General features: G+C 32.1%; 2 protein-coding genes and 1 long non-coding RNA gene across 3 annotated transcripts; all 3 read right to left on the bottom strand.

Moving 5' to 3' along the window:
* Window positions 1–8,944: 8,944 nt before the first annotated feature.
* LOC105773227 (zinc finger BED domain-containing protein DAYSLEEPER-like) lies at window positions 8,945–9,787 on the bottom strand. Its single transcript, XM_012594945.2, has 2 exons — window positions 9,116–9,787; window positions 8,945–9,027 (listed from the first exon to the last, which is right to left on the bottom strand). Exons 1-2 carry the CDS (start codon window positions 9,762–9,764, stop codon window positions 8,945–8,947), a joined length of 732 nt encoding a protein of 243 aa, XP_012450399.2. The 5' UTR covers window positions 9,765–9,787.
* Window positions 9,788–9,938: 151 nt separating this feature from the next.
* LOC128032000 (uncharacterized) lies at window positions 9,939–13,447 on the bottom strand. The gene is made up of 3 exons (XR_001127005.2): window positions 13,056–13,447; window positions 12,313–12,360; window positions 9,939–11,100 (listed from the first exon to the last, which is right to left on the bottom strand). It is a non-coding gene; the product is annotated as an uncharacterized LOC128032000 (long non-coding RNA).
* Window positions 13,448–14,967: 1,520 nt separating this feature from the next.
* LOC105771943 (putative cysteine-rich receptor-like protein kinase 30) lies at window positions 14,968–18,348 on the bottom strand. The gene is made up of 7 exons (XM_012593319.2): window positions 17,502–18,348; window positions 16,878–17,006; window positions 16,605–16,798; window positions 16,325–16,535; window positions 15,986–16,223; window positions 15,470–15,620; window positions 14,968–15,391 (listed from the first exon to the last, which is right to left on the bottom strand). The coding sequence occupies exons 1-7, from the start codon at window positions 18,232–18,234 to the stop codon at window positions 15,083–15,085; spliced, it is 1,965 nt and encodes a 654-aa protein (XP_012448773.1). The 5' UTR covers window positions 18,235–18,348; the 3' UTR covers window positions 14,968–15,082.
* Window positions 18,349–18,606: the final 258 nt, after the last annotated feature.

The following is an 18,606-nucleotide window of genomic DNA, read 5'->3' on the forward strand; positions in this document are numbered from 1 at the left end:
GACATCTCCATTAATTCCCCTTTTTCCCCTAACGTAAATAGCAGCCCGCTTCAAAACGCTTCTGACTGTCGATCTCATTTTCCTTGTCGATCTCCTTTTCCTCCAAACCACTGACCATTGCGTCACTGTCAACTATCGTCACTCGCGCCACCGTCGTCAACGTCAATATCACCGTTTGGCCCTTGTCCTTTTTTATTTGTTGTTGTTGTTACTATTATTGTTATTATTAGGTTGTTAGTAGCTTTAGTTTTATTTTATTGTTTATTATTAATATTAGTATTATTAGTCTGCTCATTATTAATATTATAAATATTTAGTATTAGTTGGTTAATTTAGTTAAATTATTTCTACCAAATTAGTATTAGTAGTAGTTTCATATTAGGAGTAGATTTTAGTTACAATAGTTACGATCCTACTTTTTTCATGAGGTGGTTCACTTGTTGTGTGTTTTAATTTATGTATTGATTTATTTATCTGCTAGATTCGTTATTGTTTTGTGCTAATTTTTCTGGGCCTCTGATGATTTGGTTGCCATTCGTTTTTCAGGTTCATTATGTCGAACACACAAGGAAAGAGTAAGGTCACTGCTCATTCCAAGAAAATAAAAGCCACTAGGAACTCATCTTCATCCTCTTCGATTGACCACCACTGATACCTCACTTTCGACCATCCAACCCATGAGGAGAGATACCAACATCTGAGGGATAGAGCACTGGGTTTGGGTCAATGTATCGATTGGGTAACCCTGCAGACTATGGGTCTATTTGTGTTGGTTCATACTCTACTAGAAGTGACTCCATGGGAGTAATTCTTCACAATCGTGGAGTCGACATATGCTAAACTTACATTGGAGTTTTGCTCCACTTTTTTCTACAGTCACTACTATCGCTAGGGGATGACTCACAAGCTATATCATTTCGTCTTGGGGGTATCACTAAGCATTTTAGTATTGCATGATTTGGTGTCACCCTTGGCCTATATTCTGATAATTTCTTGGCCACGTCCGAGTTCTCCACCCTTCCACGACACATCCATCACTCGACCTTCCTCTGCTAGTTAGACATCTATGAGGTTGTTGTTTTGTATAACCCGAGCCAATACAACGCTTGGTGCCTCCCTCTAACCCTGTGATATATTCACGCCATTTCAACTCATACTTTGACTGGCCAACATGAGGGTATGAGCATCGTGGGTACTTTAGATGCATATTTCCTATGGAACATGCACAGGCAACACCCGATTGATCTAGCCCATTTCATAGCCTAGTGTTGTCGTAATCAAAGTGAGCGATCATGGAGAGGACCCCTCTGTATGGGCCCATATGTAACATGCTTGGCTCATCAATTTGGCCTCATCGAGACCTCCGAGCAAATCGATACTCTTTCTTTAGATGGGAACATGTCCCCATAAGGCTTGAATATCATGAAACATATAAAGATGGTCGCTCGTTAGCCTGGGCCTTTCGGTGATCAGTATGTGTTACCATGATCGACTCAACAACACAAAGATGATGAGCATCTAGATGATGATCCTCCACCACCACCGCGAACCATTCCCAGTACTTCGATCAGTCCACCATACTGCTGCACATTTTGTTCCTCCGGACAATATTTATTACCGGTTTGACCGCTTTTAGCAGTGATACTTTGATCATTTTGACCTTTTTGAGCAGTGACAGTCAGAGCGAATCAATCACATTGAGGCTTATCTACATATCTCTCCTCCCGATCATATGCCTCGTGATCCCGACACTTCGCACGACACCGATCTATGACCTGATTTAGTTTTCTGCTTTATTTATTTTTATTTTCAGTTGTACTTTTATTTTATTTCATTTTTTTTGTTTTGTTTTGTTTTGTTTTGTTTTTGTGTTTTGTTAGTTGTTTTTATTTTATTTTATTTTTGAGACTTATATGTTTCGTTTTTCATTTATTATTTTGTTGGTTGTTTTTTCTAGTTGGTTATCTCTTTATCTTATCTATTTTTTTATTAGTTTTCTCGGAAACATGTACTTCATTTAGATTCGCCTACAATTTCAGTTTTCACTATTCTAGCGAATTCATCCATATTCAGGCCAGTTTATGTTCTCTCCCTCCCTTTTGATATTGTACTTATTCTATTTATATTTGTTTGTACATTGAGGATAATGTACATCTTAAGTGTGGGGAGATTGTTTATATTCTAAGTGCCCCTCAATATATCAAATCAATAATGTGGTCTTAGCATGTATAACCGAAGCAAGTTTATTTGAGGGGCACTTAGAATTCTCATCTTAAGTGCTTATTTTAAATTTTAACTTGCTTCAGTTATACATGTCAAGATGACATTATTGATTTGATATATTGAAATGATAGAGGCACTTAGAATTTAACCCATGTAACCTTTAAATAGTTTACTCATTGAATTAACCCTTAGTAAACCCCATTGATTCTAACACATTTTTTTTCTAATCCATTTTTATTAACTTGTAACCCATATATATGTTGTAAAAGTATCCTTTTATTGACTCCCTCTTTGTCGAGATTTGATTTGGTCAGTTACCTAACTATGTTTCTTTATCAAATTGTGAATTTTATTTTACTCTAAAAAATCAAAAAATATAGAAAAATAAAAATTAAAGATAAAATATATATAAAAAAGGAAAATTGAAAAAAAAATTGATTTAGCTTGAATCATTAGTTTCATATTGCGTTGAAAAGCTCATTTTTATTATTTAGCTCTTGTTGATGTGAATTCTTTTAATTCAACATTTTATTTTTTCTAGTTTGGCAACTTATCCACTCGATTCTCGATTATAATCGACTTTTCTGACCTTTTCCATACCCTTAACCTAAGCCTTATTCAACCTTGTAAAGACCTCTTGATTGGTGTGTCATCTCTTTCTATAGTGGTAGAGATTTGATTTTCAAGCAAGCATATGGTAAAAACATTTATCGTTCGACAATTGAGTGCATATTACTTGAACCTTAAACATTTTGAGTGCTTTGAGTGAATCTTTAGTAAGGATGTTATTTCTTGTTAAGTTTGAATTTTAGGTAATTATTTAGATAAGGGAGATGCCTAATGTTTTTAAAGCTTAAAATTCTATGTTTGGATTATTTATGTTGTTTAGTGTCATTTTAGTGTGAATTTCCAATGCTTCATTATCTGTAAATTATCCTAAGACATTATCGATGGAAACAATAAACTGAGAGAAGTTAACATGAATATGGGTTGAAGATTTTGCTTGAGGACAATCAAACGCTAAGTGTGGGGATATTTGATAAGTGCTAAAAGTACCATGTTTTAATCTCATTCTTTATGCATTTTTGGATGATTATTCAATGTTAATGGTGAATTTTATGCTCCTAATTCTTTAAATTCATATTTCTATATTTAGGAGAGCATTTGGAAGCAAAATGAGCAAAAAACGAGCGAAAATAAAAAAAAAACTAGAGCAAGTTACTAGAGCCACATGGGCTAGACCATTCCACACGGCCTTGACACATAACCGTGTGAGACACATGGGCTACCACACGACCATGTGACAAGTCATGTCGATTTCATGAATTACACTTTGGATAGTGAAAAAACACAATTTTTAGGGTTTTTCAGGATTTTGAGACCTATATATAACAAAAAAAAAAGATAGTAGGGAGTCGTCATAGAATACTTAAGACAACAACTTGAAAAAAACCATTGAAGCGAATTTTGAAGCAGATTTCCTTTTGATTTCTTTGGAGATTATTATGAGTTTCTTTATTTCTTGTGGTTATACTGTCTTTTGGATGTTTTTTATTTGCAAGAATGAACTAAATTTCTAAATACCTAAGAAGATGAATCTTATGATGAATTTTGTTCTTTGATTTCTATTTTACACAATAAATACTTAGATGTTGTTCCCAATTATGTGTGCTTAACTCTTGGTTTAATATTTCTAGATTATTAATCCATGTTTGATATGCTTAAATCAAAGGAGAAATAAATCTTGTTTAAGAGCGATCTAGTATAATTGAGTGAAGTTGCATGCAATCTTAGAAATAAGATGACATAAACCTATTGGATTACAGTCAGGTCTAATAGTGAATCCATAGATCGAGTTAATGTGATAATAGGATTTTAATTAGAAAGAAATTCCTATTAATCAACCTAGAGTAAGTTGCTTTTATTCTTGAAAATAGGTATTAGCATAATTTAGGGATTTCTACAGATCAATACACTAAGTGAAGAAAATAGGTAGTTTAGATTGATAATGACTGATGAAATCTAGGTGAATTCTTTCCTGGGTATTATTTTGCTTATTGATTGTTAATCGGTTATTTTATTGAATTGTTATTTATCGTGTTTGTAGTTAATTAATTTAGTTAATTTTAGTTTTAATTAATCACTCGAATTTATTGGTTAAATAATAGAAAGACGGTAATTACTACTACTTTTAGTGTTCGTGGGAATGATATATTTGCTTACCATAACTATACTATTAATTGATTGGTGCACTTGCCTTAGTTAGATTTTAGTTGGTTTACAATTGCATCAATCTTCTTCATTCTATGGGGAATCTGAAATTGAGAGTTTAAAGTGAGCAGCTAAAGAAGTACTTACTAGTTTTGAATCTTGCATCTCAAATCGCTCAAGTATCTTCATGATGTACCTTTGTTGCAATAAAAACAATTTCTCGAAATGACTATGTCTCAAAATTTTCATTCCCAAAATTTTCTTTACTGCACCTAAATCCTTCATTTTGAACTTAGAGATAAGCATGGTTTTAAGCTTATCAAATTCAAATGGGTTCTTATTCATAATCAACATATCATCAATATAAACCAGCAAATATATAAAAGAACCATCATCAATACATTGTAGGTATACACAACTATCATACTTACTTTGAGAAAAATCAGTACTCAACATGAAAGAGTTGAAACATGAAAGAGTTGAACTTTTATTAAATGGTCAAATTGGGAAAAATAAAATTCAAAGATTGAAAGGTAACATATGTAAAAAATCAATACGATATTGGTTGTTTTATTGAAAATTTGCAAAACATTTTAGTATTGTCCATCCAGTAAAAAGGAGCATCTTAATAATTTGGCAAAAGCTATCATACTTTTGGAATAATGAAAAAAATGCAATGACTAATCAGCCATCCAGGTGAAATGTTTGAAATCGTAACCTTATTAACAGAACATATTCTATCAGTGGAATTGAGTTGAAATGGTTCTGCAACAAAATGTCCAATGTAAAATGTAGGTTCCGTCGGTCGAGGAAGCGTTATGGCCTCACTACCCAACATGGCAACAACATTTGACATAGTTGGTCTATTTTCTGGATCTACTTGCACGTATAATAACCCAATTTTAATGCATTTAAGCACTTCTATTGGCACACTTGAACCAGCAAGATGCTCATCTATTAGTTCCATTCCTTCACCTTTTGACCATAATTTTCATGCCTATAATTATTACATAGAATTAGCCTAATATATAAAATATAGTGTTAATCTATTCATTGAATATAGAATATGAAACATACAAATGTCAAAAGGCTTACACCACGTTGTGAGTGTTAGAGTTGTGTGACCCAAATCCCATCAATTGTTAAAGAAATAAAATACAATGGCAAAATAAGGGGATCTGTGGAGGCAAAAGGCCTCAGGCGTTTGGCTCGAGGTCGAAGCCTAATATAGATCCCCATTAAGCATAAAACTATATTCAGATTACGACAAAGGGTGCAGGAGCAAAGCCAAAGCAATACAGACCATGCCACACAAGTAGAATTTGTACAGAACTACACTTCTTCTATTCGACATTAATTAGAATAGGATTTTTCAACCACTAAATTGATGTAGTTGAAACTCTTCTTGTGTCATTTGATTTTCAATGTTAGTGAATTTCTCTTTCTCTACCCGTTGTTTTTCCTAAAAGGGTTTTTCGCATAAAATCTATGTGTTTTATTTTTCTTTTCTTATTGTTTTAAGATGGTTCTATTGCCATTATCGACGTTAGTTTTAACAGTAAGAGAAGAAACCTGTTATTTCTTTTTCCACTTATAATCTCCAGCAAAATGATTCAAAAACTAAAAACATCTTATTTGATAGAAAAGAGTTATTCCATAGCATACTTGGGTGCCATGTATCCACTATTTTAGCCCATAAAAGTCAAAGAAAGATTAAAACAAGATTAAATAATCATAAATATTGTGTATCAATCAAATAAAAGATACATTCAATAACAAACCATGTTGGTTGTTAACTACTAACCATGAAACATACACTAATTCATTACTTGCACATGATCCTTCTAACTTGCATGACTTTGATGTAGAGGATAAATCTTTTTTTTTTCTTTTAACAAGTTAAATGCTAATTCTTTGAAGATTTTGATATATCTCGTTAAGTTGAATTTGGAAACAAAAAAGAATAAAATGTCAAATTACAAAAGAAACATTAACTCCATAGTTTTGAGACAACAAGTTGAGAAGAATCCATAAGACCTACTATGTTTTGATTACTCTTTTTGTATTTCCTTCATTTTGATCTGTACAAAAAAAAATTTGCCATACCAAAGTCTTAATTTTTTGGATTCATCTCATGATCAAGTAAAATATTACTTGCTTTAAGGTTTCTGCGGATAACTCTAAAATAAGAAGCTTCATGCAAATACATGATACCTCGAGCAATTCCATTAATACTATTAAATCACTTTTTCCAAGACAATTGTGTAGCCAAACTTGAATTTAATAAACACTCCAAAAAAAAAGAGAAAGAGAAAAAGAAATTACTAGTTAAATATTCAAATTCATTTGGTTTATGTATAAAGAAAATGTTGGTATTTAAAGGTTTAAGGCTCAAACCAAATAGGAACATGTCAAGGCTTCTATTAGGCATGAATTCATACACAAGTAATTTTTCATTTTCCTTTAAGCAACATCCTAAGAGCCTCACAAATTGTAATTTGGCAATTAACATGAGTTCAATTTTGAACTCAAGCAGCCTTTTGATTAGAAGCCCTTGAAAGCCTTTTAACTGCAATTTTGTTTCCATATGCTAGTTTGTCCTAACTGAATCTTTTGGCATTTAAAATAGAGGTATTTCACATCTATATATTTGGAAAACCCCCCAAAAAAAATCTCCCAACTAACAAGTTATTTCCCGAGCCAAGATACCAATGAGTTTATCATGAAACTTTATTTCATTTTTTTTTTCATTAGTATTCTTCTAAATATAATAATTTTATAACCCTTTGATTTATAAAATTTTGGCTAAAAAATGGAAAACCTTAAAAAAACACTTTAGAATTACTCTTGTTGTCAACATAATGATATTTCCTTCAAGGTACATAGAAATAGTTTCCAAAGTTGGTCCTTGAAATTGGAAAGCAAATTCAATGTTAAAAATATGGCTTTAAACAATCCAATTGTTCAATCAATAATTATATAAGAAAAATTATGAAGATTTAATTTTCATAAGAAAAAGTGTGAAAGAACTAATTGAATTTCCTTTTGGTGCATTGATAATGATTTTTAAAATTTATGAACTAATTAAGAGACTATTATGTGTTCTATTTATTTTAATTATTTGTTTTAAATTTTAAATCGCAATAAGCAATATGTATCACTAATAATCTGATTTTGTGTCAAATCGTTTACCAAATTAATTAAAACTAAAGTTATGCTAGTCAAAGTGAAAAATTTTATTTCTTTACAAATATAAAATTATTTATATAATTTTATTATATATTATATTTTAAAGTTTGTATTTTCTATTATTTTAATGGTGTTTAGTTAAGTTCAATCACTAATTTAAAGAAAAAAAAGTTATATATCGAATTAGATCATTTCAACCATAAATGAAACACTTAATAGATTAGGAATGCCTCTATTTTAAAAGTTGAAAAGTTTGATTAGGATGTTTGAGGATCAAATTGATTGAATTTGTAAATGTGAAGGGTTAAATTTATTGAATTATTTATAATTAAGATCGATTGATAGGATATGTAAGTAGTGAGGATTAAATGTGTTATTATACTAGTTAGAGAAAGCCTTTCCATTATCAATTTAATTGTGGGTGACCAAATAAAAACAAATTGAAACATTAATACCTAAATTGAAAACTTTTAAAGTGAGATGACCAGGAAAAGAACAAATATATTTGGTTGACTATTTGTATGGTTTACCCATTTATTTTATATTTATTTTTATGAAATTATATTTTATGTATTGTTTGTGCATAATAGACCTGTCCATGGGCGGTCGAGTTCGGGCGAGCACGAAAAAATTTCATCCGCTTCCTAGGCAGGCCTACCGGCCCAAATATGGGCCTGAGATTTTGTCCAGGCCCGGCCCGAGAAAAGAATATAGGGCTCGAGCCCGGCCCGTTTTTAATTAAAATTAATTTTTTTTGATAAAATTAAAACTAATTGTTATTAAAATTAATTATTAGTAAAATTATCAAATTATTAATTGTTAATTGTATTAATTGTTGTAACAAAATCTAACATTTGATTAGTAAAATTATCAAATTATTAATTGTATTAATTGTTAATTGTATTAATTGTTGTAACAAAATCTAACATTTGATTAGTTTACAATTTTTTATCAAATATTTTGTAAACAAATAAGTTTACATTTTTTATCTTAAAACCAACCAATATTAATACATGTGCAGGATTTACCAATGTTATCACTTTCAATTGCTATCATTTACCAATATTACATGTGCAGGATTTACCAATCTTAAAACCAACCCATAGGTAGTTCATTGCTATAAGTCCAATGTTATCACTTTCAATTCTATCCTGTCACCTAAATTTTATAACAAAATATTTAAACATACTTAATTTTATAGCAATAAACAACAAACCATAGTATTCAATATTCATACATTAATCCATCAACATATTTAATTTTACAACAAAATATAAATTGTTAGCTAAATTAAAATTTAAACATTTAGAAAGAAAGTATCTTAAAAAGCAATTGAAGAAACCTCATCGTCGCCGTCGTCATCGTCGTCATCGTCGTCGTCATCGTCCTTTTTGCAACCAATTTCTAACATGAAATAAGAATAAATAATTAGATAATCAAATTGATGAAATATAATATAAAATTACAACAATAAAACGAGAATAATAATTACCTGCTGAAAATCCCTTAGCTCTCATCCAATCATCCAAGCAAACAACGGCTTGAACCGTTTTTGGCTTAAATGAACTCCTGACAGGTGTGATAACTTTCTTACCCATGCTAAAAGCCAATTCAGAAGCTACAGTCGATATTGGAATTGCCAAAAGATCACGAGCCAATAATGAAAGCTCATTGTATCGAACTGAACTTTTGCTCCAATAATCTAAAACATCTATTTGACTATTCAACTCAAGCTCCGGTTCTTCCATATAAATGTCCAACTGTGACTTTTCACTCCTAGTGCTAGATTCATTTAAATACCGTTTATAATCATCACTCTCATCAAAATATCCCCCAAAATCAGCACTATTATCATTGTGTTCATCCAAACCAGAATCAACAGGATTTTTATCCGAAACATTAGAACTCCCAGCCAAAGAGGAAGACATGGATTTGGATTTCTTAACATACTCATCAAACAATAGTCTAAAATTGCTAAGAATGGTCTCAAGAAAATCTGAAGCATGAATACCATAGATTGTTTTAAAGCAATACTGCACATAATTCAACTTGTAACGAGGATCTAAAATTGTAGCACATGACAATATCAACGAATACTCAGCCCAATACTTATTAAATTTCTCTTGCATTTGCTTAACCATTGGAGTTAAAAACGAATAAGGGCATTTAACCATCTCAATCAAGAGCTTGTAAACCTTCCAAACCCCTCTAAATTAAAGATTAGCCGTTGGATAATTAGAACCGGAAAAAACACAAGTCACATCATAAAATACTTTCAAAAATTTGCAAAGAATAGCAACATTTCTCCACTCTCGCTAGAAAGTGCAAACATTTGATAATCTTTATCCCGTTGGCCCCAATAATCTAGCACATCTTTATAGTAAAGAGAAGATTCAAGCATCAAATAAGTAGAATTCCATCACACACACACATCTTGACGCAACTTTTTGGTCACATTCAAATGAAAAATTTTGTCGGCCACATCATAAAATCTTTTCCTACGAATTCCTAACTTTTTTATGTACCTAATCCCATTTCAAATCTTACAAACAACATCATCGGTAAGTTCCAAACCAGCTTTAACTATAAGATTCAATATATGTGCACAACATCTAACTTGAAAAAAAGCACCATCACACAAAATAGCTCGGTTTGCACGAAAACGATTTTTAAGACAAGAAACCATAACATCATTATAAGAAGCATTATCCAAAGTGATGCTAAAAATTTTCTTATCTATACCCCATTGAGATAAACATAAAACAAGTTCATCCGCTATGTTCAAACCATCATACGGAGGAAATAAAGCTCTAAACCTTATGATTCTCTTTTGTAGCCTCCAATCTTTGTCAACCCAATGAGCAGTAATGCAAATATATTCATCATTAGTATGCTCCGAATTCCAATTATCAGAAGTTAGACAAATTAAACCAGGTGCTTTAGCCAACTCTTCTTTCACATGATCTCTTTTTTTTTGCATAATACTTTAGGACATCTCTAGTAGCTGTTTGTCTACTTATACTCTTAAAATTAGGACTAGCAATTCTCATCATATATCTAAATCCCTGTTCTTCAACTGTCCTAAATGAATGCTTGCCACACACAAGAAAAGTAGAAATAGCTTGACGACACTCATCAGCATCAAACTTGTAGTTTTTTTATAGATGGAACACCTTCTGGTCATGGTTGAGTGGCTATGGTGTATTGAGTGATGTCCTTATTAACTTTTTTCAAACAGCTATTTAGATGACGTCTTAAATGAGAGGTTCCACTAGAAGACTTAGCAGAGAAGATAGTCTTACAGTGATTACATTGTGCCTTCAATTCATTTTGTTCTCGCATTCAAGCTTTGTCATTTCGTCCCACACCTTTGAAGTGGTAGACTTTTGACGTTTGACAGCACTTTCGTACTCATTAAACCCATCATCCACAGGTATAGAAGTGTTCAAACTAGCCATAGTCATAAAAATTGAAGTCCTGAAATCCAAAAATAATCTTATTTATAACTCGGTTACTGAATATATATATATATACAAATATTTTATTAAATATACAAATATGTTAAAACAAAATGCATACTTGCTTTGTCTAAATTGTAGCTTATATGCATACTTTGATACAAATAGGTTTATATTTTATTAAATATACAAATAGGTTAAAACAAAATGCATACTTGCTGTCTAAATTGTAGCTTATATGCATACTTTGATACAAATAGGTTTATATTTTATTAAATATACAAATAGGTTAAAACAAAATGCATACTTGATGTCTAAATTGTAGCTTATATGCATACTTTGATACAAATAAGTTTATATTTTATTAAATATACAAATAGGTTAAAACAAAATGCATACTTGCTGTCTAAATTGTAGCTTATATGCATACTTTGATACAAATAGGTTTATATTTTATTAAATATACAAATAGGTTAAAACAAAATGCATACTTGCTGTTTAAATTGTAGCTTATATGCATACTTTGATACAAATAGGTTAAAAATTTTAGCTTAGATGCATACTTTGAACTCTTTAAATACTTACTTTTATAAAAAATTAAGTTAATCTTTTAAAATTACAAATATATAATTTGTTATTAAATATTTTTTAATAAAATTCATACTAACTTTTGAAATAATTTTAAGCTACAATCAATTATCTTTAAAATTACCTTGTATAAAAAATTTTGAAATAATTTTAAAAGGATATCATGGTCTACAAATGAAAACTAGATAAAATAGTTTAACTTTGAAAGTCCGTTACCGTTATGTAGAGGAAAACGCATAAACAAAATTAAAATGCAAACAAAAATGAATAGGAATTGAATGGAACAAAAACATTTATTAGATTTCAAATTTATATATAAACCATAGGTAAATTATTAAATATATAATATAAACCTAAACTAGAAAACATCCTTTATGTTTAAACAATTGAGATATTCATACTTATTCTATAAGCTAAATTACATATGTACAAAAAGAAATTAATGAAATTCAAACTGCATAAATCCAATCCAAAATCTTAAATAGAAGCATCTCTATTTCTCAATCCCATTATTTTCCTACTAGTAGATAAGCAAGTTTAGCTTTCGGGAAAATCTGCTAATCTGCAAAATGTTGTACAAAGTAAAATAAAAGAAAATCAAATTAAACTAAATTGTAAAAAGAAAATGTAAATGAAAGCTTACAGGAAAGGAAGCTAAGGTATGCCAAATCGATTTCAATGTCGATTGTTTCTGCAATAAAACAAAGCAAAAAAAAAAAAAGATGAGATTAAATGAAGAAACTAAGCTTGTGATCTTAGTAAACATTATAATAAATTCATTAAACTCGAATCCCATGCAATTTCAAAATTCTGAGAACTTTATTTCCAGATATAAACATATAAACAAACATTTACCACTTAATTATTTGATTGAATCATAGATTAACAGAAAGCTAATTGACAAATTTCATTTCATAAAAGAAGAAGGAAATGAAGTTACCCGGATTAACCAAAAACAAGCAGACAGAAAATGGAAGGGAATATATATATTTCAACAACACTTTTATAAACTTAGATTAACTAGAAACAAACAGACAGAAAATAAGACCCTCATAATGGAAAAAATATTCATAATGGAATTAAACCCAAAAGCTGGGGCATGATCTGTGAATGTAACCATTTTTAATTTCAACCAGAATATTGTACACAAAATACATGCAGAGCATTGGCACATGTTATCACATATGTTACCCTATTTAAAGGACCGAAACCTTATATACCATATCAGACCATAGGGAATACATCTAGCAGTAAAAAATCTATTACAGTGAATAAAAATGAACAAATCTATAAAAGCATCAGGCAACCATAAAGAGAAAAGCAAAAATGAGCAAATTAACCTAAATTGCTGATTAGAAGAGAAATAAAAGTCAAATTGATAAACACCTTAGCCAATTGTTGAGTCTGGATGATATTTATGCACCTCTGAAATACAGGCTGTACAAATTGAGTGAATCTGGTACCTAATGCCTGAAAAAGTAAAATACATTAATCCTAATGTTTACTAAAATCATGTACTGCAGATTAAAAAATCATGCGGATTGGACTGGCTCCAAAACTAATAAGAACTAGTAGTTTGTACACACTCCCATTTTCCAAGTTACATTGCACAGAAGAAGAAAAAGGCAAAAATCATTAAGCCAAAACAAGAAAAGAAATGACAAACAAAGAAGATCAGCAGGCAAACAAAGAAAAGAGTAACCTGAAGAAGAATAATCAAAAGAAATGAAGTATCTTAAAGAGAATGAAAACGAGGAAATCGAAGAAGATGAGCAAACCCGTACCTGTACCAAACTCCTTGTTCTTGTATGCTTGCTTCTACTTGGCGATTCGGGAAGAAACAAACCCTTAAATGCTTGATTCTGGAAGTGGGTGGAGGACCGGAGGTGGATCGGTGGAGGTCTTGACGGTGGAGGTGGATCGGCAGTCAAGGAAGTCAAGGCATGATAGGGTTAGGGATTTGGAATTGGAAGACAGACTGTAGATTGTAGTGTCGAGGAAATGAAAACTAAAACTAAAAACTTAAACATAAAAAATATTTTTTTTAAACATAAAAAACTTAAACTAGTATATTTTAAACATAAAAATATATATTTAATATATTTTCGGGCCGAGCCCGGGCCAAAAAAATTTTGCCTGAGGCCCGGCCCATTTTCTAAACGGGCCTCTTTTTTTACCCAAGCCTATATTTCGGGCCTATATTTTTACCCGAACCCTCCCATATTTCGGGCTGACCGTCGGGCCGGGCCAGGCCGCCCGGCCCATGGACAGGTCTAGTGCATAAGTCCTATACACAGTTAGTGACTCATAATTTGTCACTTCATTGATGAGCAAAATAAAAAATATTAAAGGACTTATAAATAAATAGCCGGAAATGTATTAAAATTATAAATCTTCAAAACATTGTCTCTTTCTTCAAATCTCATCTCAGCCAAGAAGGCAAATGTAGAACCCGAAAATCGGTATGCTTGACGAGGGACCACCGTCCTCCACCATGTTACCGCCGTTCTCCAATGACTGCAACAGCTCTTTGAGCAAACATCACTAATTCTTTTTAGGGATATTTAGTTTAGTTCCTTCCTTACGGAAAACCCCCCAACTGCTTCACCAATTTCATCTAATGATTTCCTCTGCCCATTCTCGCTCAATAATTTTGTGGTCATTGTAGAGGCCATCACTCTTTCTTCGCTGCAGCTAGAGGTTAAAATCCCATCCATCATGTTTAAATTTCCTGACGAACTCATGGTCATTGATTTTTCCGATAAATACTCGATGACAATCACGGATTTGTCATGCTTTGTAACAAGAGAAGGTTAAGATCGGAGTCGATTGTGGCAAAACTGCTCTTAACAACAGAGAGATCCGTCACTCTAAACATTAGAAAACACTTAAAAACTCACACTCTTGAGTTACATTTGAAAGGAAAACGGTGGCATAGTTTAATTAGGGTTGACTCCAACTGAAGATAAATGCTTCATCTCCATAATTTTTGAAAACTGCATTAACAAAAACAAAATAATACCAAATTATAAACTTTTAAAATAAGAAGAAAGAAAAAGAGAGGTTGTGTAGGAAAATGACGAGGCACAATCTTCCAATTTTGAAATGTGAAGATTTTGGTAAGGGTTTTCAGAGATAAATTAGGCGACGATGTGCGAGTGCCACATTATCAGTTTTTAAAATTAAAATGTGTGACTGAAATTCAAATTTGAGGATTAATGTAAAAAAATTAGAAAAAAATTATCAAATCCATCAATTAACATACGTAAAAACAACAACAAAAATCATTACAATATAATGAAAGAAAATCTCTAGTTGTTTTATAGAAAAGTTGCAAAACGTTTAGTATTTTACATCCAATATAAAATAACATATTAACAATTTTTCAAAAGCAACATGCAATAACTAATCAATCATCGAGTTGAAATGTTTGAAATCGTAACTTCATTAACAGAAAATATTCTATCAGTGAAACTGAGTTGAATTGGTTCTGCAACAAAATGTCCAACGTAAAATGTAGGTTCTATTGGTAGAGGAAGCGTTATGGTCTCACTTCCCAACATGGCAACAACAGTTGACATAGTTGGTCTATTTGCTGGATCTACTTGCACACACAATAAACCAATCTGAATGCATTTAAGCACTTCTGTTGGCACACTTGAACCAGCAAGATGCTCGTCTATTAGTTCCATTCCTTCACCTTTTGACCATAATTTCCATGCCTACAATTATTACACAATTAGCCAAATATATATAATATAGTGTTAATCTATTCATTGAAGATAGAATAGGACACATACAAATGTCAAAAGGCTTTCACCATGTTCTGAGAGATGAAACCCATTATTTTTTTTACTGCTTATAATCTCCAACAAAATGACTCCAAAACTAAACACATCTGATTTGACAGAAAAGAGTCCTTCCATAGCATATTCGGGCGCCATGTATCCACTATTTTAACTCATAAAAAACAAAGAAAGATTAAAACAAGATTAGATAATCATAAACAACTTTACATAGCAGCAAACCTATTCTTCAATGTATATCAATCAAATAAAAGATACCTTCAATAACAACCCATCTTAGTTTTGTTAACTACTAACCATGGAACATACAATAAATCATTAATTGCACGGGATCCTTCTAACTTGCATGACTTTGAAGTAGAGGATAAATCTTTTTTTTCCTTTTAACAAGATAAATGGAAGATTTTTATATATCTCATTAATTTGAAATTGGAAACAATGAAGAATAAAATGTCAAATTACAAAAGACACATTTTGAGAGAACAAGTTGGAAGAATCCATAGGACTTACTATGTTCCGACTACTCTATTGGTATTTGCTTCATTTTGATCTCCACAAAAAATTTTTGCCATGCCGAAGTCTGATATTTTCGGATTCATCTCATGATCAAGTAAAACATTACTTGCTTTAAGGTCTCTGTGGATAACTCTAATATGAGAATCTTCATGCAGATACATGACACCTCGGGCAACTCCTTTAATAATATTGAATCGCTTTTGCCAAGACAATTGTGTAGCCAAACTTGAATCTAATAAACGTTCCAAAAAAAAAAACACTAGTTAAATAATCAAATTCATTTTGTTTATGTATAAAGAAAAATGTCGCTATTTAAAGGTTTAAGGCTCAAACCAAATAGGAACAGGTCAAGACTTCTATTGGGCAGGAATTCATATACAAGTAACTTTTCATTTTTCTCTAAGCAACATCCTAAGAGCCTCACAAGATTTCTATGTTGTAGTTTGGCAATTAACATGACTTCATTTTTGAACTCAAGCAGCCCTTGACTAGAAGCTCTTGAAAGCCTTTTAACTGCAATTTCGTTTCCATCTGCTAGTGTGCCCTGGAAATTAACATATTAACATTTATACTTTGTAGGCTTCATCATAAAGAAAATTCTAATCATAATTACCTTGTACACAGGGCCAAATCCACCTTGTCCGAGCTTATTTTCATCACAAAAATTAGTGGTCGCTGCTTGTAAAATATCCAATTTAATTGAAGGAAACTCTTGAGATGTTTCAACATTTTCGCTTGAGTTCTCATGATTCCCGCTTCCGATTACCAAGTCAAGTAATTGAACTTCTTGGCTATCTTCTTTATCCCCTGTAATAAGATATAATGTGATTGGCTTAAGATTATAGCCAAAATTGGAAAAATGTCAACATGATCTAATAGTGCATACCTTGAATGTTTGTCCTTTTCCATAGGAAGATACCGCAAGCAGAAACCAAAGCTAGTCCAAGAATCGCCGATAAACTTTCACCAAGTGGAACCCAGATTGATTTGTTCTGATTCTTCTCTGGTTTTTGGTCTTTCCAAGATAAACAGATCTTATCAAAACCTTGGAAACTACATGTAATTAACAAGAAACACAACTACTCAAACTACCCTTACGAAACAACAAATCACAACTTGCAACTCATTTCCTAGGACATTGTATAGACTAGATGCTAAGTGTGCTGACAACCCATCTCCACATTGGATGAATACAAGAGAAATTGATTGGCTAACCCACTTAATCAGTCAACTGTGGAATTGTCATTTCTTTTGTTCTAACAAATGAAAAGGAGAAGGAAAGCCTGCAGTTTTTTTGTTTGATCCAAATGCAATCAGAGATGATGAGGGTACGAAGGAATAGAAAAGAAGGCTCTCAAACCATATTAAAGATTGGATGAATACTTGGTTTCAATATTTCAAAATTTTAATTTTGCAGTCTATAAGTATAATATTTGACAACTAGAAGAAGTTAAAAAGAGAAAAGAGTAGCAGTAGATTTTTCATTTACTTTAATTAGATGCGTACTAACCTTGTGTAATTGTGGGAATCAAGTCGAATGTAAACATACAGTTAGGCTTCTGAACATAACCTCCTTGCTTCCCATGGCAACATGCTTTAAAGGAACTCTTAGCGGCCCGTAGGCAGGAATCACATTCCTCCTGTGATATGTCTGGAGTGCACTGCATTTGTGCATCTATGTTTTGAGATACTGTAAAATATGCTTCCCCAGTTGCATATTTACGACTAGAAGAGCCGTTGGAAGCGTTTCTCACCAAACGGTCCGTTAAACTCTCCCAAATCGTATCAAATCGTGGTAAGTTGGAGCCGATGTCGTGCGTGATAGTGCCAGCAGTAGTAGGCTCTAGCTCCAGGATTCCAAAAAAGGGGCGATTTGCATAGCGTACAATACATGCGGGATCACCTGACCATGAAATGGCTTCTTTCTGGTCGGGACATTTATCTCTGAGATCACGAACCGCGGATTTCACAAGGCCATAACAATCGTGTGGATTTAAGTCTCCACTGCACAGCCCAAGAGCGTAAGCTGTGTTGGAGTCTTGGCCAGCGGTGGCAGTAAAGAAACCACCACTTTTAGAGACATTATCTGGGAGAGAATCGAGAATATGGTCAAGGTTTTTACCATATGTACTGTTGGTTGTGAAACTACCAGACTCTGTTATGCATACATAGTCTTGGTTAAAGATTATACTCATGCCTGTGAGCAAATGGGTGAGAAGAAAAACCAGAACATTAACCCACATCACACGAACTCTACGTTAATTTCCCAATACAAATTGTTAATCTTCATCTGTCTTCTTCATTTTATCCAGGGGAAAAAAGCGATCTTCCTCCAGGTTTCCACGCTCTGGAATTGTCTTTTTGGCATGTTTAAGTCAAAAGTTTTATAATCAAATCAAGGGAAATATTAAATGAATAATTTCGTTCTTATGGGTCCAAACTACGTGATCCGTCACTCATCCTATTTATACGTTAATTTACCTTTCTTAGGTTGGTTATACTGATACTGTTGAAGGAGCAAATAATAACAAATAATGGTGCACTAAACTGAAACAATAAAAACTCATATGAAATGGAATATAAGGGTCCATAAAAGAAATTGCAATTAAATAGGG

This window comes from Gossypium raimondii, chromosome 6 (genome assembly GCF_025698545.1).
Source record: "Gossypium raimondii isolate GPD5lz chromosome 6, ASM2569854v1, whole genome shotgun sequence".
Lineage (NCBI taxonomy): Eukaryota > Viridiplantae > Streptophyta > Magnoliopsida > Malvales > Malvaceae > Gossypium > Gossypium raimondii.